The sequence below is a fragment of the Orcinus orca genome, chromosome 14 (genome assembly GCF_937001465.1).
Source record: "Orcinus orca chromosome 14, mOrcOrc1.1, whole genome shotgun sequence".
Taxonomy (NCBI): domain Eukaryota; kingdom Metazoa; phylum Chordata; class Mammalia; order Artiodactyla; family Delphinidae; genus Orcinus; species Orcinus orca.
In genome coordinates, this window is record NC_064572.1 from 13,221,979 (window position 1) to 13,245,003 (window position 23,025).

The 23,025-nt window shown below is 41.6% G+C and overlaps 1 protein-coding gene across 1 annotated transcript in view; it reads left to right on the plus strand.

The window, feature by feature from the left end:
* The window catches only part of ACTN2 (actinin alpha 2), a 76,096-nt gene extending 62,502 nt beyond the window's left edge, over positions 1-13,594 (plus strand). The window contains exons 14-21 of the mRNA XM_004271560.3: positions 1,157-1,297; positions 3,239-3,421; positions 5,928-6,062; positions 6,983-7,162; positions 7,946-8,092; positions 10,043-10,108; positions 11,017-11,175; positions 13,366-13,594. Coding sequence (XP_004271608.1) covers positions 1,157-1,297; positions 3,239-3,421; positions 5,928-6,062; positions 6,983-7,162; positions 7,946-8,092; positions 10,043-10,108; positions 11,017-11,175; positions 13,366-13,524 — 1,170 coding nt within the window. The 3' untranslated portion in view covers positions 13,525-13,594. The remainder of the gene's footprint in view (positions 1-1,156; positions 1,298-3,238; positions 3,422-5,927; positions 6,063-6,982; positions 7,163-7,945; positions 8,093-10,042; positions 10,109-11,016; positions 11,176-13,365) is intronic.
* Positions 13,595-23,025: the final 9,431 nt, after the last annotated feature.

Consider the following 23,025-nt stretch of genomic DNA (forward strand, 5'->3'; position numbering starts at 1 on the left):
TTGGAGAAACAGCTGTTTTTTAGCTGAACCTCATCGTCTCTCACCACGGAAGACTCAGACGACGTGACAGAAAGAAACAGTTAGCAGTTTTCTGAGTCTTTTCACCCTGACTCTGATGAAACTTTTAACACATGTGATACCAAGCTTCCTGGATGCCAGCCAGCGGTTAACATATCCACCTAAAGAAAAAGGCTGAGAGAAAGGAAGGACCAGGCATATAACAGAGACAGCTCAAATATTTTAGAACAGGAGGAAAAATGAATCTAATTATGGAAGACTTGAAGATACCAGACGCTTCCGTGCCAGCTCCCCGCCCTGTCTGCCATAGGAAACGCGTAGTGCCATTCTCGGTGGCTTAAAGACTTGTGCTTTCATATGCTCAGAAAGGCAAAGAGGGTCTCTGTGTGAAATCCTGAATGAGGATTTAAGAATATGGAACTGTAGTTCCTTCCGTCTTCTCTAGGTGACTTTTGGGAAAGGCACACTGGGGAATCAGGTCCTATAACTTACAAAGTACTGCTTTAGCTGAAATCAAGTGCCTATATACCCTATGTGGAGTCTCAATTTTCAAAAGAGTAGCATGTGGAGGAGTATTTTAAATACTCTCAGAACAGTGTGACTCTGGATGTTGTTAAATCCATCTCTGATGCACAAGGCACTTCGGAGACCTGCAGGGCTCAGCCTCATCATTTGAACATCAGTTCATCTTTTGTATACACAAGCTAATGATGAGAGGATTGTGACCATCAAAACGTCAGATAGGGTTTCCCTGGTGGCGCAGTGGTTCGGAATCTGCCTGCTAATGCAGGGGACACAGGTTCGAGCCCTGGTCTGGGAAGATCCCACATGCCGCAGAGCAACTGGGCCCGTGAGCCACAATTACTGAGCCTGCGCGTCTGGAGCCTGTGCTCCGCAACAAGAGAGGCCGCGATAGTGAGAGGCCTGCGTACCGCGATGAAGAGTGGCCCACGCTCGCCACAACTAGAGAAAGCCCTCGCACAGAAACGAAGACCCAACACAGCCAAAAATAGATAAATAAATACATTTAAAAAAAAAATGTCAGATAATAGTTTACTGCTCTGGAGTGCATCTTTACATGTTCAGAGAATTTTTATGATTTAACCTATGATAACACTGGTTTCTATTTGATCTCCAGAGAACTGAGAAATTGCTGGAAACCATCGATCAGCTTCACCTGGAGTTTGCCAAGAGAGCTGCTCCTTTCAACAACTGGATGGAAGGCGCCATGGAGGATCTGCAAGACATGTTTATTGTCCACAGCATTGAGGAAATCCAGGTAACTGAAGCCAGCTCTGTGCTCTCACTGTACCAGAAATGAATCGTAATTTTAAAAACTTAGAGTTCTCTTTTTGGTTTTGTTTCATTTTTTAACTTAAAAAAAAATGTGGTTAGAAAACCCATATTACCCTTTGGCCTTTAGCTTAAAAATGTGTATACCACTCTTTAATGCAACTAAATTAACATCAGCCAGATAGTGGTGGCTACATCTAAAAGGGTCTGTTCTTTAAAATGGAATGTGGAATCATACGAGCAAGACAGACATATGCTCTTGGGGTTAGTCACAGCAGGTTATGAGTTTACTGGCTGCTGAGTTAACTACTTTGCAGATGTTTGCATATTACCCCTCATTAAGATCTATAGGGTTTTGCCGTATCATAAAGCATAAGAAGCCACCAATCAGTACCCTCTGCTTCCCACCATCCGAAATGTTCTGCTTTTGATTTTTGCTGGAGCTTCAGATTGTAAATAAGACCTCTAAGTGATCGAGTTAGGGAGGAGCGTTCCTCTCCAATAGCCAGGACCCAATATATTAGAGACCATTGTATACTGAATTTGACGTATAATGGAATATAGAGAAAATACTTTTAGATTCTCTTTTTTCTGTAAAATAGATAGGTCATCGAAAAGAATCCAGATGTAAAGGAAATACTGAAGGTTGGGATTTGAACCCATATCTCCCTGCCAAGGGCCATTCTAGAAGGCTTTGCAGCGGGGCGTAAGAGGCAAGAAATTTGTTGAACATTGCCTTTGTCTTCTGAAAGAAGCTGTGATGGTTTTTCTTGCATAGACTCTTAAGCAGAGGTTGGCAACCTAAAACCATTTATTTTTGGAAAAAGTGAGATGTCTAAGTATGCCTTGGAAGCCATACCTGATGCATGAAGTAGTTTCTCTGTTTAGTGAAAGGTGTGCTAGCAGCTGATCTGTTGTAGCATCTGAACTGAGTGTTAGCTTCGCCCTGGAAGGTGGTCCACGTGGCACCTTCCTGCAGCTGAGTATAAAGGGCTGCTGTCTTATACTTTAGGGTCCAAGGGTATAGGGTTGTTAAGTGGAGGTTTTATAAAGCCTGAGGGGAAGGAGTTGGTTTCTGTGGCCTTTTCTTTTGGAGAAAGGGATGTACTTCCTGGTGATCTTTAGGTATAAAGGCAGCAAATGTGAAAAGGTTCTTTTCTTGGGCTATAGGTAAACTTGGTCATTAGAAAGGGCAGCTAATTTAAATTCTTTTTTTTAAGTGTTACTGGGACACAGCCACACATTTATTTTTTTTTTATTTTTATTTTTGGCTGCGTTGGGTCTTCGTTGCTGTGCGCGGGCTTTCTCTAGTTGCAGCAAGCGGGGGCTGTTCTTTGTTGTGGTGCACGGGCATCTCATTGCGGTGGCTTCTCTTGTTGCGGAGCACAGCCTCTAGGTGTACAGGCTTCAGTAGTTGTGGCACGCAGGCTCAGTAGTTGTGGCTCACGGGCTCTAGAGCACAGGCTCAGTAGTTGTGGCGCACGGGCTTAGTTGCTCTGCAGCATGTAGGATCTTCCCGGACCAGGGCTCGAACCCGTATCCCCTGCACTGGCAGGCAGATTCTTAACCACTGCCCCACCAGGGAAGCCCTGATTTAAGTTCTGTATGTCAGTGGCGAGTAAGACCTAAACAATAGCTGGGGATCATATAAGATGAAATCAAACATAGTTTTTTAAAAAGAAAACAATTACTTTTTGAAGACTTTGGATTAATAGCCACCAAGGAGTCATCAGGAGATCTTTTTTACCCCTTTCGAGGAACTTGACTTTTGTGCACCAGGTAGCTTTTCTAAAGACATCCAGAATTTGTCTTCCACTGGAGATTCCCGCAGTTATGAAGTCATTTATACGCGTGCTGAAGGGAACAGCAAGCCTGTAAAATTCACACTGAAGTAAGTCGGGTTTTCTCCGCTCTGTCTCTGGCTTAGAGCTTGATCACCGCCCACGAGCAGTTCAAGGCCACACTGCCCGAGGCCGACGGCGAGCGGCAGTCCATCCTGGCCATCCAGAACGAGGTGGAGAAGGTGATCCAGAGCTACAGCATCAGGATCAGCTCGAGCAACCCCTATAGCACTGTCACCGTGGACGAGATCCGGTCCAAGTGGGACAAGGTGGGCGACTGAGGGGGGAGGGGGCGAGGCTAACGTTCTCGAAGCCGAGGTGGAGGGAAGAGGTGAAGCCCTGGGGGAGTTAGAGTGACTGCGTGACATTGCCTCACGATCAGGGTTGTCTTCACAGACATGTTAAAAGGGAAACTGAGGCATAGTAACAATTTTAAGTGTTTGAGCAAAAATCTATTCGAATTGGGCAGCATCCAGTCTAGCTGGCAGAAAGGGACTCCAAGGAGCTGAACAAAATGAAAGGCTTTTATAGGCAGAAGGGAGTAGGAACAGGGAAGTTATCTGGCCAAAAAAAGGCAGATTGGTTATTGCAGAGTTACTTTCCTTTAGGGGAGGGACGGGGTCCACCCAGATGACTGATTGACTAAGATTCCGTTTCTGGGAGAGTGGAAACTGTAATTAAGTTAAATCTTGGTCTGGTGGAGTGGGATTTAGCACTCGACTCTATTTTGGGCTTGTTTTTAACAGGTGAAATATGTTATACTCTTAAATCCATTCAGCAGCTTCTGTGATTTGTAAGGAAAGAAAGTAGAAATGATTGTCCTTAAGGAAAACCTTATCAATGTTGGCAAACTCAGTACAGGTTATGATGCTAATACCATAAAGGAAACTATTTTTAAAACCCCAACTGAAAATTTGATGGTATCCGCTTGCCGCTAGTACTTCGTTAAAGAATTTTTAGAATATGGGATAGACATGTCCCAAGTGTGTGTGAATTTTAAATGCGGGAAAATTACTTAGAAAACTGTATCTGGGGAACCAAAGGACTTCCTGCTAATTTGCTGCCTCTTATATTTGGGGAAACCGTACAGACTTAATTATAGTCCAATGGGATCATTTGAGCCTTTTTGTCTCATTCTTAAAAAAGATTTATTTTCTTGTTTAAATTGAGGCACGATCATCTTAGTATGCTACTACATAGTCTTTAAGAAATCCACCACGTGCATTTGAGGTGGCTTGCTATAAAAACACACATTCAGCAATCGTTTAGTTATAAACGATGCAAAGAGGAAAAAAAAATACAGGTATGGGAAAGAGTGTTCATCTGAGAGACCATAATTAGTTATTGTGTTTGACCTTAAAATTAGCTCTGTTCGTCTGACAGCCGGAGTGAAGAGGGAAACATGTTGAGCTAAGTAGTTTCCTTGAAAAAAATAGGGAAATGTGTCATTTCTTAAAGTGAGACAAACTTTTCTCTTGTCACGAAGTTATAAATTTGCCAGAGGGAGTTTTGTAAAAGGTACATTGAATAATAATGTCTTTAGCAGCAGTTTTGCCAACACACAGAAAAGCCTTCTTGAAGTAGCTCTTTTGTCTGCGGATTCAAAAAGAACTGAGACATAGCATTAAAGTGTAAATCACAGGGTACAAATGGAATGGAAAAGATGTAGGCAGGGTAGGATACTTTCCTGTGGTCCAACATCATATAGGACTGAGCTCCTGAAACTGGCAGGGGTTCTCAACTTTTTTTGTGTCTTGGATCACTTGGTAGTCAGGGAAGCCCGTGGATCCCTTCTGATAATAACATGTGTAAATTCATAAAAAACATTTAAGGTTACAAAGGAAATAAATTACATTAAAAATAGTTATTAAAGGGCTTCCCTGGTGGCGCAGTGGTTGAGAGTCTGCCTGCCGATGCAGGGGACACGGGTTCGTGCCCCAGTCCGGGAAGATCCCACATGCCGTGGAACGGCTGGGCCCGTGAGCCATGGCCACTGAGCCTGTGCGTCCGGAGCCTGTGCTCCGCAACGGGAGAGGCCACAACAGTGAGAGGCCTGTGTACTGCAAAAAAAAAAAAAGTTAGTAAAATATTTTTTACATATATTTGTGTAACTGAATCACTTTGCTGTACACCTGAAATTAACACAACACTGTAAATCAATGGTACTTGGATAAAAAATAAATTTTAATGAAGGCTATATACTACCACATTTTAAACCGTGATCTAATAGCAGGTCTAATAATTGTGAGTAGTGATGAGTGTATATGATATTTTGAGAGGCAGGCAGTAACTAATATATATGAGAATGTCTGTGATTTCTATTGTGGTAAAGTCACAGTGGATTTGGTGCCCGCATTCATAATCAAAGGAAATGCTCATTTTCCATTAGGGGTGGTGAAAATAAGGATGCCACTTTTCCTTCATTCAAGTTCACAGATTCTCTGCACCCTGGACCCAGCTCCCCGTAGGGTTAGTACTGCAGGCCAAGAGCCCCTGGCTAGAGGAACGGTCAGTGTCCCTCTTGCAGACTTAGCCAGTCTTTCAGCAGGCAGTGGAGGCACTGGGTGGCAGTCGAGGCTAGACTGAGCTCTTCCTTTAGTCCCTAAAGTAGGGACCCCACTCCCCTTCCCCTCCCTACCTCTCCTCCCCTCCCCACCACTCTCCCTCCCTCTCTCTCTGCTCCCACCCCTGCCCTCCAGCCACCACCACCGATCTTGGTCCCTCCTCCTAGACCACAGCTGGCCTCTAACCCCTGTTGCCCTTGAACCCTGGCAGGTGAAGCAGCTCGTGCCCATCCGGGACCAGTCGCTGCAGGAGGAGCTGGCCCGCCAGCATGCCAACGAGCGTCTGCGGCGCCAGTTCGCTGCACAGGCCAATGCCATTGGGCCCTGGATCCAGAACAAGATGGAGGTGGGTTAGTGACCTTCAGAGGGAGCCTGTCACAGCCTCCAAATCGGTCCCTGAGCTGACACGACGACCTGTCTCCACTCAGTGCCGTGAGAGCACCATCCAGGTCTCCGTGGGCCTTACTCTTGATGGCCCCTGAGCTCTTGCAGCCTGGGCGCCCATGAGCATCAGTGCGGGGCGGGGGGCAGGGAGGGCACCTGTGCACCAAAGTTGAGGCTGTTCTTGCTGCCATCCATTCATCCTGTCCTTAAGGATGGTGACGGGGCTCTTCCTCAGTTTTCAGCCTCTGCAGGACCTAGAGTTTTAAACCGTCCGTCCCTAATGAGTCACAAATACTTGGCATTTTCAGAACATTCAGGGAAAAGTAATCTTTGAATGACACTGATTGCTGGGTTCATTTTATCACCAAGAACAGCCAAGAGACATTTATTGGCCTATTTATTCTTCTCCCAGCCTCCCTTTTGGTGATAAAATGTTAACTTTTTTCTTAAGAGGAGGACATCTAAAAATCTAGGAAATTCTTTTGACCGGTGATGAAGCAAGCATCCAGTGGTCTGAAATCTCCCTGGCAGCTGCATTCGTGCAGACCATCCCCTGGCCTCCTGCAGAAGAGGCAGCTCCAGCCTGGGAGGCTTCTTTGTTCACTGGAAGAGGCCTAAATGGCTCCTTTCTTACCCGTCTTGCTTTGCTTTTATGGATCTTGGTGGGTTTGTTTTGTTTTTTCCCCATTCTCTAGACAGACTAGAAATAGAGCTTGCTTCATGCTGCAGTACTATCCTGTTTCCCACTTTATCTGAAAAAGCAAGTGTCTCTAGCTGCCGCCTGATGCCGGCATGGCATTGGAAGCAGAAGCAGGAAGGCCCCCGTAGTAACCTGAAAGGCCGGCTCACCTTGTTTTCTTCTCCTGTTCATGCCTCCACCAGGAGATTGCCCGGAGCTCCATCCAGATCACGGGAGCCCTGGAGGACCAGATGAATCAGCTGAAGCAGTACGAGCACAACATCATCAACTACAAGAACAACATCGACAAGCTGGAAGGTGACCATCAGCTCATCCAGGAGGCCCTGGTCTTCGACAACAAGCACACTAATTACACCATGGAGGTACAGCCACTGCACAGGCCTGCGGTGCTCTGGTTTCTGGTTGTGACCACTTCACCTTCTCAGGGTGTTTTCCTCCCACATTGGTCTCCATCTGTTCCTGTTTTGTTCTATAAGTATGAAAGGGATCATTAAACCTTTCCTGTTACTGTACGTGAAAAAGCTTTGTGAACTAGATCAAGCGCTACATAGTTGTTAATTATCATCACCGTCCTCAACAACTTTATCATCATCATTATCACAACAATGAACCGAAATTGGACTATTACGTTTTGGCCAGTTTGACCCAATTTGATCTTGCAAATTGGCCAGTGGGTATAATCCAGGGCCCGTCCTGCTATTTGGTAAACGCTAACGACAGATAATACACTGTACATTGTATATTTTATCTTCACAGTGCCAGTTGTCACTGCTAGAACCCTGGTCTCACTTCTGAGTATTTCCCACTATAGAATCTCGAAAAAAGTGGAAAAGTAGAATTTAAAAAAAAAAAAAGCATAGGGAAGCCCTACTTATCTCCCTTTGGGTTGACTCAGCTCGGTGCTTTGTGACCGCCTGGAGGGGTGGGATAGGGAGGGTGGGAGGGAGGGAGACGCAAGAGGGAAGAGATATGGGAACATAGGTATATGTATAACTGATTCACTTTGTTATAAAGCAGAAACTAACACACCATTGTAAAGCAATTATACTCTAATAAAGGTGTAAAAAAAAAAGAATGAAAATGAGGAGGCAAGATTGACCTGCTGGGAGGACCTGGAGCTGATCGTTTGATGTTTCCCTCGGTAGCACATTCGTGTGGGCTGGGAGCTGCTGCTGACGACCATTGCCAGAACCATCAACGAAGTGGAGACCCAGATCCTGATGAGAGATGCGAAGGGCATCACCCAGGAGCAGATGAATGAGTTCAGAGCCTCCTTCAACCACTTCGACAGGGTACCTCACTCCCTCTAGTTATTTGAAAGGCACCACTGGGGACATCAAAAGATGTATTTGAAATAGTATTCATGCTATTATTTTAAGTTTTAATGTCCTTAAAGGTTATGGGGAAACAGGACGATTAAGGCCAAAGGAAAAGAGCCTCTGAAATGAAGTGTGCTAAGCTCTGATGTCGCTGAAGGTGACACAAAGTCTGGGTTTGTGGGCTGTTTTATACAGAGCACTTAATGAATGCCTTTGCAGTTGGGATCAACACTAGATTTGTTCTAAGTGAAAGTGTATCCTTACCAAAATGTGGTTTGGGGATTTAGGACATTTTCTAAATACTTAAATACAAAGCTGTAATGAACTTTTCCTAATTAACTATTTAGGTGAAGCACCTGATGAAAATTAGCCTACTCTTTTGCCATAAAATTTAAGTTTCTTTTTTAATTAACAAAATTGATTCATGGAATGTTGAAGGAAAATGCACCAACAAAATGGGGAGCATATAAAAAGTTAAGTGCAGCTCTTAAAATATTATCTAGTGTTTTGATTTGAATACAATTGAGTAAAACCAGTTCTTCACAAGAAAATGCCCAGTTTGCTTATCATCTAGTTAAAAGTGACTCCTAAGGCCACATTCCATTCCTTAAAAGATCCGTAACAAAGTAAGTATATTTCATTACTTTGCTTGGGACCCTGTTTATGGTTTACAGATATCAGTTAAATGGTTCTTAAAATGCCTCTGCTCTAGACCAGCCATATTCAGGCCTATCAAAGAGTTCAGAAAGTAGACTTCTGATCAGGGAGCTGAGGCATAAATAAAGAATTATACACAGAATTGGACATTAAAGTTAGCTTGGCTTCAGCACAACTGTACTGTACAAAACATGCTGTAACACTGACCTGACTTCCTTCAGGTTGAGTCATTTTCCTCCTGTGGAGGGAAATAATTGATCATCGTCCCTACACACATCCACCCGGGCTTATGTGAAGACAGCCCTCAATCGTTTGGGCCATCTCATAGGAAAAAAACCCAAATTTATTTGAATCTAGGATAACGAGACTGTCTTTTGCAACAAAAGTTCAAAGGCAGACAATGCAGAACCTGCCAAGTTTAATAGTTTAAATTAAGGATTTTTGTGTCTTGGAGGGACATGGGCCTGAGAGTAGCTGCGGGGTAACTTTCCAGTGTGAGTCCTAGCCATGCTTTAATCTTTGGGGGAATTTTACAAGTGAGGACTGCCTGGGGCCACGAGAGCGTGAGGATTTCTCAGAACACTTAGAGTGTGTTCAGCCATCGGTGGGTGGCAGTGGGCAGCTCCTGACGAGGTCATTTTCACTGGCACTGGGTAGTCCCTCCTGCTTTCTTGAATGTGTGGTCTCCTTTCATTCTTGACTGCTGTTTACCCTCCTTTCCTCCTTTCTCCTTTCTAAGAAATTATTTTCTAACATCCCTGTGTCGGGTCTGTCCTTCCTCTAAGTCAGTGATGACATTTACAAATTATTTGGCAAATCTCAAAGTGTCCCTTCTTGTATTGGATTTTGTTCCCTGGTCAAGTAGAGTTTTTTATTTTGCCTCTAACTCTCAACTTCTTTTTATTTATTTATTTATTTATATAATTTATTTATTTGGCTGCTTTGGGTCTTTGTTGCTGCGTGCGGGCTTTCTCTAGTTCTGGCGAGCGGGGTCTACTCTTCATTGCAGTGCGCAAGCTTCTCACTGCGGTGGCTTCTCTTGTTGCGGATCACGGGCTCTGGGCACGTGGGCTTCAGTAGTTGTGGCTCGTGGGCTCTGGAGCGCAGGGTCAGTAGTTGTGGCGCACGGGCTTAGTTGCTCCGCGGCATGTGGGATCTTCCCTGCCCAGGGCTCGAACCTGTGTCCCCTGCATTGGCAGGCGGATTCTTAACCACTGCTCCACCAGGGAAGCCCTCAGCTTCTTTGTTCTTTGTATTTGTCGGCAGAGGAAGAATGGCCTGATGGATCATGAGGATTTCAGAGCCTGCCTGATCTCCATGGGTTATGACTTGGTAAGACAGAAGTTGAAAATTTTACTACCATGTGATATTCTATTGAGCTTAGATTTGTATTATAGGAGACAACTGCCTTAAACTATGGCAGCTTATTTGGGGTTCGTTGACTTACATTGTCTAGGGTAACATTTTTGAAGGTTTGCCTGGTACCATATAAAAATAACTTCACAGAGCCAGAACATATATTTTCATTCAGTCATCGGTCAGCTGGTTTTTTCCTAGTGAAGGACGAGAACATAAACTTTCCTGATGATTTTTAAACAGCTTTAAGTGAGAGATAATTCACATACCATACAATTCACCCATTGAGAGTATACACTTCAGTGTCTTTCCTTGCTGATTTTAAAGTATTTTTCCTCTAGTATTTTAGAAGATAAAAAGTTTTTAGTAAAAATCAGCTAAGAAGTCTTACATTTCCCTGTGGGCTGTGAGTGTGCCCTTATACCCTCACTTCTCTATTACCTGCTGATGTGTAATGTTGAACATGAGCTGCTTTGATTCCTCTCAGAACTGTCAAATAAGCATCATGAGAACCCTTTTCTGACCTGCCTTGTCTTTTGCAGTCTTATTCTTCTCAACTGTAGTCTGAGAAAAGGCCTAACCCTCTTTGAATTCCTCTTCCATAACTATATTAAGTCCCAACGGCAACATGGGTTAGAGAGAGGAAGGAATTCTGACATTCAGGAGCTTCTGGGTTGATGCTACAGCAACGTTTAAAAATCATTTGACGGCAGTAAACTTAAGTCACCCATAAGGGGAATCTGTTCCAAAAGTGGAAGGGAAGTGCAGGGACTATGTAAGTTTTCAAGCAGAAAGGAACTTTCATGCCAACAGGTAAAAGCAGGAGAACGGCACTGCTGAGAGTTGTCGGTTGAAGTAAATGTTTCTTTGCAACCTTGCCTCAGGGTGAAGCTGAGTTTGCCCGCATCATGACCCTGGTGGATCCCAACGGGCAGGGCACCGTCACCTTCCAATCCTTCATTGACTTCATGACCAGAGAGACGGCCGACACCGACACCGCCGAGCAGGTCATCGCCTCCTTCCGAATCCTGGCTTCCGACAAGGTCTGCATGGACATGTTTTCTTCTGCTTTTGTGACAGCCCACTGCTTCATTCTAATCAAAAAGGAAACAGCATTGCAAATAATAACCATTTTGATGTATTGCATTTTGTATCACAACAGCACTGAATTCAGAAATCACGTAAATATAACAGTGATGCCCCCAGAACAGGTTAAACACAGACATTCTGTCCTGGCATTTGTGCTTGTCCTTACGGGGAGTTTTACAGAAGGAACCGAGAGTATGTATTTTGCAGTTTTTTTGTGTGTTTTTCTGGTTCGACCCTACTTCACATTCTGGGTTGGTAGATATGACTCTGAAAGAAGGAATAATGCAATTCAGATGTTATAAAACTGAGAACCTTCTCTCAAGGATCAATGACCCTGACACTGTGCCCCGCCCCTGGAGCAAAGTTAAATAGAAGAGCCATTCATTCATTTAAAAAATTGGCTACTTTTTCATTATCTGAAGCCTAGAAATTAAGTAGGAGTTTAATTGCAAATACAGAATTTTCAAATCTCTTTCCCAAAACAATATAAAAACATCTCAGTATGTATAAACTCAATTTGGGCTATGATTCCTTTACCCTGTGTTCTAGCTGAGAGGGAAAGGAAGTTAGGATTCTAAAACACATCAGCATGGGACTTGCCCTGCAGTCTACTGGTTAAGACTCCACCTTCCAATGCATGGGGCGTGGGTTTGATCCCTGGTTAGGGAACTAAGATCCTACATGCTGTGCAGCACAGCCAAAAAAAAAAAGAAACACATCAACATGGCCATGTTTATTACCTTAAAAAACCCTTATCAGACAAGATAAACTATGTTTAAAATAATTACGTTTGTTTTAAAATGAATCCTTTATCATGGGGATAGGGGTGGAGGGGAGGAAGTCCAACTGATGTAGGAGATAATAAACCAAGGCTTATTTAACCCCCCAAAAAACCCTACTATAAATTACAATATGATATTTGCTATTTATCTTGACCAGCCAATCTTTTTTTTTTTAAATAAATTTACTTATTTATTTACTTTTGGCTGTGTTGGGTCTTCGTTGCTGTGTGTGGGCTTTCTCTAGCTGCAGTGAGTGGGGGCTACTCTTGTTTTCTCTTGTTGTGGACCACGGGCTCTAGGCGGGCAGGCTTCAGTATTTGTCATACGCGAGCTCAGTAGTTGTGGCTCATGGGCTCTAGAGCGCAGGCTCAGTAGTTGTGGTGCACGGCTTAGTTGCTCCACAGCATGCGGGATCTTCCCAGACCAGGGCTAGAACCTGTGTTCCCTTCGTTGGCAGGCGGATTTTTTTTTTTTTTTTGCAGTACGCGGGCCTCTCACTGTTGTGGCCTCTCCCTTTGCGGAGCACAGGCTCCGGACGCGCAGGCAAAGCGGCCATGGCTCACGGGACCAGCCGCTCCGCGGCATGTGGGATCCTCCCGGACCGGGGCACGAACCCGTGTCCCCTGTATTGGCAGGCGGACTCTCAACCACTGCACCACCAGGGAAGCCCAGCCGATCTGTTTTATGAGAATTACCCTATTTCCTCTTGGACATTTGACATGAAAAAGAAAAAAAAAAAAAAGACTCCATTGTTCAATGTCAGTTTTGTTTTGTTTTAGAAAGAGCTTTTCTCCAGTGGTAACATGCTGCTAGCTTTTAATAAACTGTGTAGGAAAGTGACTCCATTTTCTAAAAGCGCACATCACATTATTTAAAAAAAAAAAACCACATTGATAATTTCAAATTAAATAATCCTGCGTTTTCATCAGCATATGATGTAAACCAGCCTACCCTTAATCTTTCTGGTATGAAATTTACCTCATAGTATTTTTCACTTGCATTATGGCTCAGTTCAAGGAGTACTGATGGTACTGCTCCCTTTGCCTTCATGGAGACTATTAAATTTCCTGCTGGCTAGATGATGAATTACAAGTAAAACTCAGCCTTTTGTTGGTTGTCCAGTACTGTGTACATTAGACACCCTGCCTTTAGTCCTTTTTATTTTTAATTTATTTCCTTTAATTTTTATTTCATATTGGAGTATAGTTGATTAACAATGTTGTATTAATTTCAGGTGTACAGCAAAGTGATTCAGTTAGTCCTTTTTTAAAATTACACAAATGCAAGCAGTGTATTTAAACCATTTATGTTCCTGTGTTTTCTGCAGTTGATTTTGCAAACACACGTGTATTTTTTTTCCAGCCGTACATCCTGGCGGAGGAGCTGCGCCGAGAACTGCCTCCTGACCAGGCCCAGTACTGCATCAAGAGGATGCCCGCCTACTCGGGCCCAGGAAGTGTGCCTGGCGCCCTGGATTACGCCGCCTTCTCCTCCGCGCTGTACGGGGAGAGCGATCTGTGAGGCCGGGGTTCTGTAATCGCTGGTCCCAGCAGGACGCAATAAAAGCTCGTTATAGTTTGTTTCTTGGAAACTTTGACAAGCTTTATTCAGTTAAGAGAGAGAAAACTTTTTTTGCAGCTCAGTTATTGCCAGCAATGTAATATGGCTGAGGTTTTTCCAGTAGATGACATAGCGTACTTAACAAATAAGTTTATTTCTGAGATTCTAGCCAAATGCAATGAAATATCAGGGGTTTTGTTGGTTTCTTTGATAAAGCAAAGCAAATTACTTGAGTAGTGTGAAATTAGGAAGACCCAGGGACAGAAGAAATGTACAAAATGGGAAAATTCCAAAATACCCAAGATTCAAGAGCAGAAAAATAATAGTAAATGTTTGATACTTTAAAAAATATTCTTCATATATATAATATGCTTATATGGTTATCCCTAGGGGAAAATATTTGGGATACCGGTGTTTTACTTTCTTGCTTATCCAAAGATTAGCTATGTTTAAGATAAATGGTACTGTCATCTCTTTAGCTGAATTTAATATTGTGAGATGGAACTTCCAGGGAATAGAAACAGACTACCCAAAAGATCTTTAGTACTTAAAACATTTTAGATAGAAATTATAGTCAGCTCTTCATTATTTAGGACTGTGTAGTCTAATTAGTGGGTTTCAATGCCTTACTCATCCTCCAAAGTAGGGACCTCAGGAAACATGGAAGTCAGTTTAATTGCTGGGGAAGAAGATGGAATCACTAGGTAAAATGAGTTTTTTAGGATTATTTATTGATTCCAGGTTTCTGTACTTTGTCTAGAGCTTGTTAGTATGTTAGGTTCTCAAGAGATGACCGTACATAAGTGCTCTGTTTTTAAACAAACAGGTGTTGATAGTAGTTCATAATGGGGACAAGTCAAAAACTGGTACCTTTATAAGCTCTCCAGGCAGAACTTCTCCTTTATACCTTGAGTTTTATGATATGGTGAAGAGAAGGCATTGGAAGGGAAGAGTTAGTACGAAAGGACTAGTTCTCAACAACAGTAGAGGTAAATTCTTTCACTGTAGAACCTTTACATACTTCAGGTGAATTCATTTCGTGTAGTAGGAGTTCCTAGATGTTTCTGCCAGCACTCAGAGCATGTTCCCGCTGTGATTGGATGATGCATCCTAACACATCCTGAGTCTGGCTCTGTCCGCGTGGAAGCCCCATGCAGAAGATGCCAGTGGCTCCCACCATCAGCTAGATCTGTCAGTGTTCGTTCATTTTCCTGCTTGTGCTACCGTATGCTGTACCTCCCCTGTTTTTCCATCTTGTTGACAGCTTGTAGAGAATAAAGCAGGCATTCTTTTTATATCTGAGTCCTTAATGATCAGGACATGAATTATAAACAAAAACAGTTGTAAACAGCAATTAAAGTATCACTAGAAAAGCAGTAATGTGTTACCTACAGTTTGTTTCCTCAGATTTTTGTAGATTTCCACCAGTAGTTGGAAATGTGATATTTTCCATTCATGACTGTCTGGTAACTTAATACCTTTACACAGTTGGCCCTCTTAGAACCTTCAACCTTTATAAATTTCATTTAATTTGCTTCATTTTATTAAGTAGTTGATAGTTTACAAATTCCTGAAATATCTAAGTCCTTGAGTTCAGTGCCAAACAGTTTTGGGGTGTCATTTAGATGAACTGTGACTCCTTATTTTACTTCAAGCAGGTGCTATATTCCAGCCATAAACATTAAGGAAAAAATGGGAAGTTGTTCTGCCTTTGAGGCTACTAGGGGGATTTGTGGTGTTTTAGAATGGGTATAGGTAGTTCATCTACCTAAAACTTTAATTTCTTTACAACATTCAGGCAAGAGAATGGATCAATACTGTCTGCTAATAAATGAAAAAAGGAAATAAACTCTGAAAACACTTAACATGTTTATACTCTCATTTTAGAAGTTATTTTTATTTCTGAAGCTGAATTATTAAACTTAATTTGTAAAAGAAAAGGAATCCCTGTTTTTTATTATATCAAAGAATAACCAGCTTCTTTGGTTAACCACAGACTTTTCTCATGTAAAATTTCCATCATCATTAAAAACTCTCATTTGGTTTAGTATTTGCCTTCCTTAAATTATTAGAGACTGGCTTGTTGGGTAAAGGGTAAATTTGAGATGAGGAATTAAGGTTTGACTCAGTTAGAGGTGAGTGATAAATGGATTAGGAAACTAAATGGATTAGGAAGACATTTTTACCCAGGAGATCACTTCAGAGTCCCCAGTAGGTATTTTGATTAGGACCAGAAAACCCATCTGAGGTGTCTCTGTTCTTCTGCCTCTGCCTTAGGCCACGCCCTTATCTCCTATTTGGACTATTATTGCAACAGCCTCCTTAAAATCATGTCTTCGTTTTCTTCCGTGGATCTTGGAATGCTTGTTATTACCATGCACGAAAGAATATTCTGTCGTAAAACCACCTCAGCTCTCTATGGGGGTGGAAGGTGGGTGTTGGTCTTTGCCTCTCTCCTGGGCACTCCACCTGCACACCGCTCACTGTCAGACCAGTCCTCCTATCAAACATTTTCATCAAGCACCTCCTTCATGTACCAACCAGCCCTCCTCTTATCTGGCCGAGATCAACCTTCAGAAAGCTGACAGCAAGCTCAGGAGTATCCATCATGTCTATTCTGCCAGTGAGCTGCCCTGCAGACAGCCCTCACCCAGGGGCCACGGTCCCTGGGAAATTTCTGGGGACCTAAGCCCTGGGGCAGAAAAAGACAGACAAGCTTTGGCCAGTGGTGGGCACTGGCGTAAAGCAGGTGCAAGCACTGACTGAGGCCATATGTCCCTTGCTAAAAAAAAAAAAAAGAAGCTTAAGAGTTGAGACATTATCATTTATTCAACAAAGATTTATTGAGCTCCTGCTGTATGCAGGCACTGTGATAAAGAGTGGGGATCCAAAGATAAATAAGGCATGGTCCCTGTCTTTAAAGAACTTGCAGTCTGGGCTTCCCTGGTGGCGCAGTGGTTAAGAATCCGCCTGCCAATGCAGGGGACACGGGTTAGATCCCTGGGCCAGGAAGATCCCACATGCCGTGGAGCAACTAAGCCCGTGCACCACAACTACTGAGCCTGTGCTCTGGAGCCCATGAGCCACAACTACTTAGCCCACGTGCCACAACGACTGAAGCCCGCACGCCTAGAGCCCGTGCTCCGCAACAAAAGAAGCCACCGCAAGGAGAAGCCTGTGAACCACAATGAAGAGTAGCCCCCGCTTGCTGCAACTAGAGAAAGCCGGCGCACAGCAACGAAGACCCAACGCAGCCAAAGATAAATAAAATAAATTAAAAAAAAAAGAACTTGCAGTCTACTGGGGATAAAGAACTTCAATTCTATAATCTCATTGGACACCGGACTTTTAAGGAAAGACTTCCCAGCAAGGAGGGGATTTAAAGAAACAGGATCTATTTTTCCCCTTGTGGGAGCCAGACATTTAAGGAAATCTTTGTAAGGTCAAAGACTGACTGCAGAAACAATGGAAGAGAAACTTCAGTGATCGTATCTAATAAGGAATACAAACTTTGCAAAATTAGTTTGGAAAATTCACATGGCTCTAGACCTCAACAAGCAAAAACTAGCAATCCCTGTGGAGTTGGAGAATTAGATTTCCAGAATTACCAAAACATTATACTCAGAATGTTCAGTTCTCAACAAAAAAATTACAAAACATACTAAGAAACAGGAAAGTATGATCCATTCATTGGAAGTAAAGAATTGGACAGCAATCATCCCTGAGTAACTCAGATATTAGAATTATTAATCAAAGACATTTAATCAATTATCTTAAATATGTTCAAAGAGATAAAGGAAACCATGGACAGAGGAACTAAAGGAAATCAGGAAAATGGTGTATGAATAAAAGGAGGGTATCAATAAAGATATAGAACTGATTGAAAAGAACCACACTGAAATTCTAGTGTTGAAAAGCACAATAACTGAATTGAAAAACTCACTAGAGGGATTTAATAGAAGATTTGAGCCGACAGAGGAAAGGATCAGCAAACTTGAAGATAAGACATTTGAAATTACCCAGAAAAAGAATATGATAATATGCAACACCTCTGCATGATAAAAACATTCAATAAACTAGGAATAGAAGGAAACTTCCTTAATGTGATAAAGGCCGTATGAAACGAAAAACACATAGCTAATATTATACTCAACATTGAAAGACTGAGGGCTTCCCTGGTGGCGCAGTGGTTGAGAGTCCACCTGCCGATGCAGGGGACATGGGTTCGTACCCTGGTCCGGGAAGATCCCACATGCTGCGGAGCGGCTGGGCCCATGAGCCATGGCCGCTGAGCCTGCACGTCTGGAGCCTGTGCTCCACAATGGGAGAGGCCACAACAGTGAGAGGCCCACACACTGCAAAAAAAAAAAAAAAAAAGAAAAGAAAAAAGACTGAAAGCTTTTCCTTTAAGATCAAGAACAAGACAAGGGTTCCTTCTTTCACCACTTCTATTAAACAAAGAATTGGAAGTTGTAGCCAGAAAAATTAGGCAAGAAAAAGAAATAAAAGACATTCAAATTGGAAAGAAAGTGAAATTATCTCTGTGCTACAGATGATATGATTTTGGATATAGAAAATCCTAATGAATCCACAAAAACATTGTTAGAGCAAATAAATGAATTCAGCAAGGTTGCAGATACAACTGATTTTGAGGTGTTGATGTTGTATTTCTACACACTTGCAATTAACAATCTGAAATGGAATTTATGAAGTAATTCCATTTACAACTTCATTAAAAAGAATAAAATACTTTGGAATAGATTTAACCAAGGAGGTGAAAGACTTGCACACTGAAAACTATAAAACATTGCTAAAAGAAATTAAGGAAGACCAAATAAATCTCGTGCTCATGTCCTGGAATATTGTGTGATGTCAATATTACCCAAGGCAATCTATGGATTCAATGCAATCCACATCAAAATTCGAATGGCATTTTTTTTTTTACAGAAACAGTCACCCTAAAATTTATATGAACTCTCAAAGAACCCCAAATAGCCAAAACTATCTTAAAAGAGAAAAAAAAAGCACAAAGTTGAAGGACACACACTTTCTGATTTCAAAACTTACTACAAAGCTAAACAGTGTGGTACTGGCACAAGAACAGACATATAGGCCAATGGAATAGAGAACTGAGGAATAATTCAATGTGGAAAAGATAGTCCTTTCAACAAATAGTGCTGGGAAAATTTGGATTCCACATGCAAAAGAATAAATTTGGACTTTTATGTTACACCCTGCACAAAAATTAACGAAAAATGGATCAAAGACCTAAACTTAGTAGCTAAAACTCTAAAAATCTTAGAAGAAAACACAGGGGAAAATTTTCATCACACTGGATTTAGCAGTGACTTAGATATGACACCAAAAGCACAAGTAATAAAAAAAATAGATAAACTGGACTTCAACAAAATTAAAAGCTTTTATGCATTAAAGGACACTATCAAGACAGTGAGAAGATAACCCACAGAATGGGAGAAAATATTCACAAATCATGTATCTGATAAGGGATTAATATCCAGAATACACAAATAATTTCCACAATACAACAACAAAAAATAAACAACCCAATTCAAAAGTGGGCAAAGAATTTAAGTAGATATTTTTCCAAAGAAGATATACAAATGGCCAATAAACACATGAAAAGTTGTTTAACGTCACTAATCATTAGGGAAATGCAAATCAAACCCACAATGAGATACCATTTTACTCCTATTAGGATGGCTATTAACAATAAAATGAAAAATAACAAGTGTTGGCAAGGATACAGAGAAATTAGAACCCTTGTATATTGCTGGTAGAAACGTAAAATGCTGCAGCCACTATGGAAAACAGTCTGTTCCTCAAAAAGCTATACCAATACCACCAAAATCCACTTAATTATATGCCTTAAATAGGTGAACTGCATGATATGTGAATTATATTTCAATAAAGCTGTTAAAAAAAAAGAAGACAATGCAGCAATCAGCTTCAAGGGGAAAAGGTTGTGTATCAAGAATTTCATAGGCAGCCAGTTAGTTGTGCATGTAAATGAACAGTAGAAAGACATTTTACATATGGCAGAGTTTAGAACGTCTGTTATCTATGTGCCCTTCAAAAAATTACTTGCAGCCAAGTAATAGCCTTTTCCTTCCTACCCATTTGTCTTAGTCCGTTTGGGCTGCTCTAACAAAATACCATGGGCTAGGTAGCTTATTAACAACAGGTATTTCTCACAGTTCTGGAGGCTGAGAAGTTCAAGATCATGGTGTCAGCATGGTCAGGTGAGAACCCTGTTGTTGGTTGCAGACTTCCCTTTATATCCTCACACGGCAGAAGGGACAAGGGAGCCCTGCTGGGCCTCTCCTATAAGACCCCAAATTCCATTCCTGAGGGTTCCACCCTCATGACCTAGCCACTTCCCAAAGCCCCATCTGCTAATACCATCACATTGGGCATTAGGATTTCAACATATGAATTTGAACACAAACATTCAGCCCATAGCACCATTTTTTATAGTCCAAACTCACCTCCTTCCATGAATCTTTCTCAGTTCTTCATATTTTGAATGAACTTTACTTCCTTTTCCCGAGTCAGTAGCTTTTCATTTGTATTTCCGTTATTCCATTTATTATGATCTGCTTTGTCTTATTCATTCATAATTTGTCTTGAAGTGTCTTTGGGGAAGGAATCTTATCTTGAACATCTTTATATTCCCCAAGGCACCTGACCTGGTTCTTATGCACTTCAGGTATTTAATTGGCACTTGTTTTATTGAATTTTCTGAAGTTCTGCTGTCAGTATTAATTATACATTTTGATAATCTGAACAAGGCCATAGGCTTCAGTTTCTTTGAAGTTAATTTAATTCCTAATAACAAAAATTCCAAGATGGAACACACTGCAGAACTAATCCTGCAATATACCTTAATGATTGACAAATAGAATGAAAGAATAATTGGTGATTAAATATTTACTTGAAGAAAAATACATTATTTAATTTTAATGTTTTCAGGCCATAGCTCATTTCTGTGCAACATCCAAATTGACAGTTTTATAATAACGTTTATATTAAGGTTCTTAACACCAACTGGCTAGCCAAGTGTGAAAGCTACCTCACATCGTTTTATAAGTACATGATACTTATACGTGGCTATTCTTTTTTTTTTTTTTTAACGTAGCTATTCTTAATCATACACCAGGTATAGTATTTTTCCACTTTAAATGTGAAGAGCAATACCAACATGGTTGTCTGTCACCAGAGAGAGACTAGCTTTGTAAAAAGACCCAGGCAACAGTTGAATGGCTTTGAAGACTAGCGCTATCAAACCAGGACAACCTGAGGTATGCAATCTCCATTACAGATACCAGCTGCACTTTCATCTCAGGAACAGGGTTAAAGATCCCAGCAACCAGGTGAGCATTCCCGAGTTCCCTAGTCTATGCCTCCAATCCTAACCAGTACTCGGCCCCAAACCCCACATTTGCTGACAGACAGGTGTTTCTTCACTAGGATTAATACCTTTAACCAAATTACACTTGACCTGGGGATTATTTTGCTTTATTTAATGTTAACCTTAGTGAGATTTATCTTACCATCGGCTAAATATGGAATCATATTTCCAATCTTAGAGAATGATTATAGCTTTCAAATTACATCCTGGTGAAGACAAAATAAAACAAAAATCTCTCTTTCTGCCAGTAAAGCGTCTGCTATGAAAGCTGAGCTAGCGGTGTTCATTTAATAATGTCCAGAAAATGATGACTGCAATATTTCTCCAGTAATTTATTCTTGCAAACATTATTTCCTCACATGCCACCATGTGCCAGGTATTAAATGTTTCTGTAGCTATAGCTAGGACCAAACCAGAAAAAGTCTGTACTAAAATAAGACTTTCTTAAACTGAATCAAAGACTTAAGTAAGCAAGGCAAAAGATCAGGCAAGGCACCTGGCCTACCAGAGCTCAGGAATGTCTTGTACTAACACTCTGGGGATGATGTTTGGTGACCTTTAAACATGAACCCTTTAAACATTAAAGTTTTATCTGTTCCCAAAAGCCAAGTAGGAATATCTCCCATTGAAAATGTAGTATATTTAAAATTCCATGGTTTCATGAATGAAGATAGCATTTGTTTAATTCTAACGACGTGGCAACATTTTATAAACTCGTGTTATTCTGTAAATTAAGGCCAGGGAATCTGAGTAACAATGGAAATTGCAAGCAATTCCATGTGTCCACTTTTCTGCAGAGAGGGCTCTTTCATCAGCTATTCAAGGGCAAGTACTGGCTTACAGATAAAGAAGAGGAATGCTGAAACGAGTTTTCCTGGGATTGAGGCCCAACTGTACCACCTCTTAGAAGTGTGACCTTGGGCAAGTTGTTTAACTTCTCTCTCCTTTTTTTTCCTTTTTCTTCTTGATTAGTTAAGTGAAGCAGTGGGGGTGGGGAAGGAACAAAGAAATCTGTACCTGGCTGTGATCAATGAATTGTAAACACTGTTACACTCTTGCACTCTGGCCAGCCAACGTCTCTTTACTTTGGTTTTCTCATCAGTAAACAAGGATGATAACAGAAACTAGCTTATAAAGATCCTCCTCCGTGGCACTAATCTTGTTTTATAATGATATATTTGATTATCATTTGTCATACCCTCTAGGCTGCAGGACCTGGATCTGTTTTGTCTCATTATTTTAGCTTCAATGCCTGGCACATAGCATTGTCAATAAATATTTGTGAAATAAATAAATGCCCCAACAATTCATAGGATTTCAACAATTAGATCTTTAAAAGCCAGTATAACAAGAACTCTTATCTTTTAATGAGTTTGATAATGTCCCCCAAACCACAGAATTTCTAGCTTTCAACTTGATTATCTTTTTTTTTTTTTTTTTTTTTTCCACGCCACGCAACTTGCAGGACCTTAGTTCCCTGGTCAGGGACTGAACCCCAGCCAAGGCAGTGAAAGCACCAAGTCTTAACCACTGGACTGCCAGGGAATTCCCCAAAACTTGATTATCTTAATTGCACTTCACCTTCCAGTCTGAGCCAGAAAACAATACTGGCTAGTTCACTTAATTCTTTTAAATCACCTGTATATTGAAATTTTAAAAGAAAACCAAAGCAAAATACTAACTGGTTTAGGTTGCTGAACTTGAGATTAGTTTAGATCGCATTGAACTTTAACCAGTTTCCTTTTTGGTTATGAGAAAAGAATTCGTTCTTCATGTACTCTTTTCAATTTAAAAATTATTTCTGGGACTTCCCTCGTGGTGCAGTGGTTAAGAATCCGCCTGCCAATGCAGGGGACATGGGTTTGAGCCCTGGTCCGGGAAGATCCCACATGCTGTGGAGCAACTAAGCCCGTGCACCACAACTACTGAAGCCCGCACGCCTAGAGCCCGTGCTCCACAACAGAAGCCACCACAGTGAGAAGCCTGGGCACCGCAACGAAGAGTACCCCTGCTCACCACAGCTAGAGAGAGCC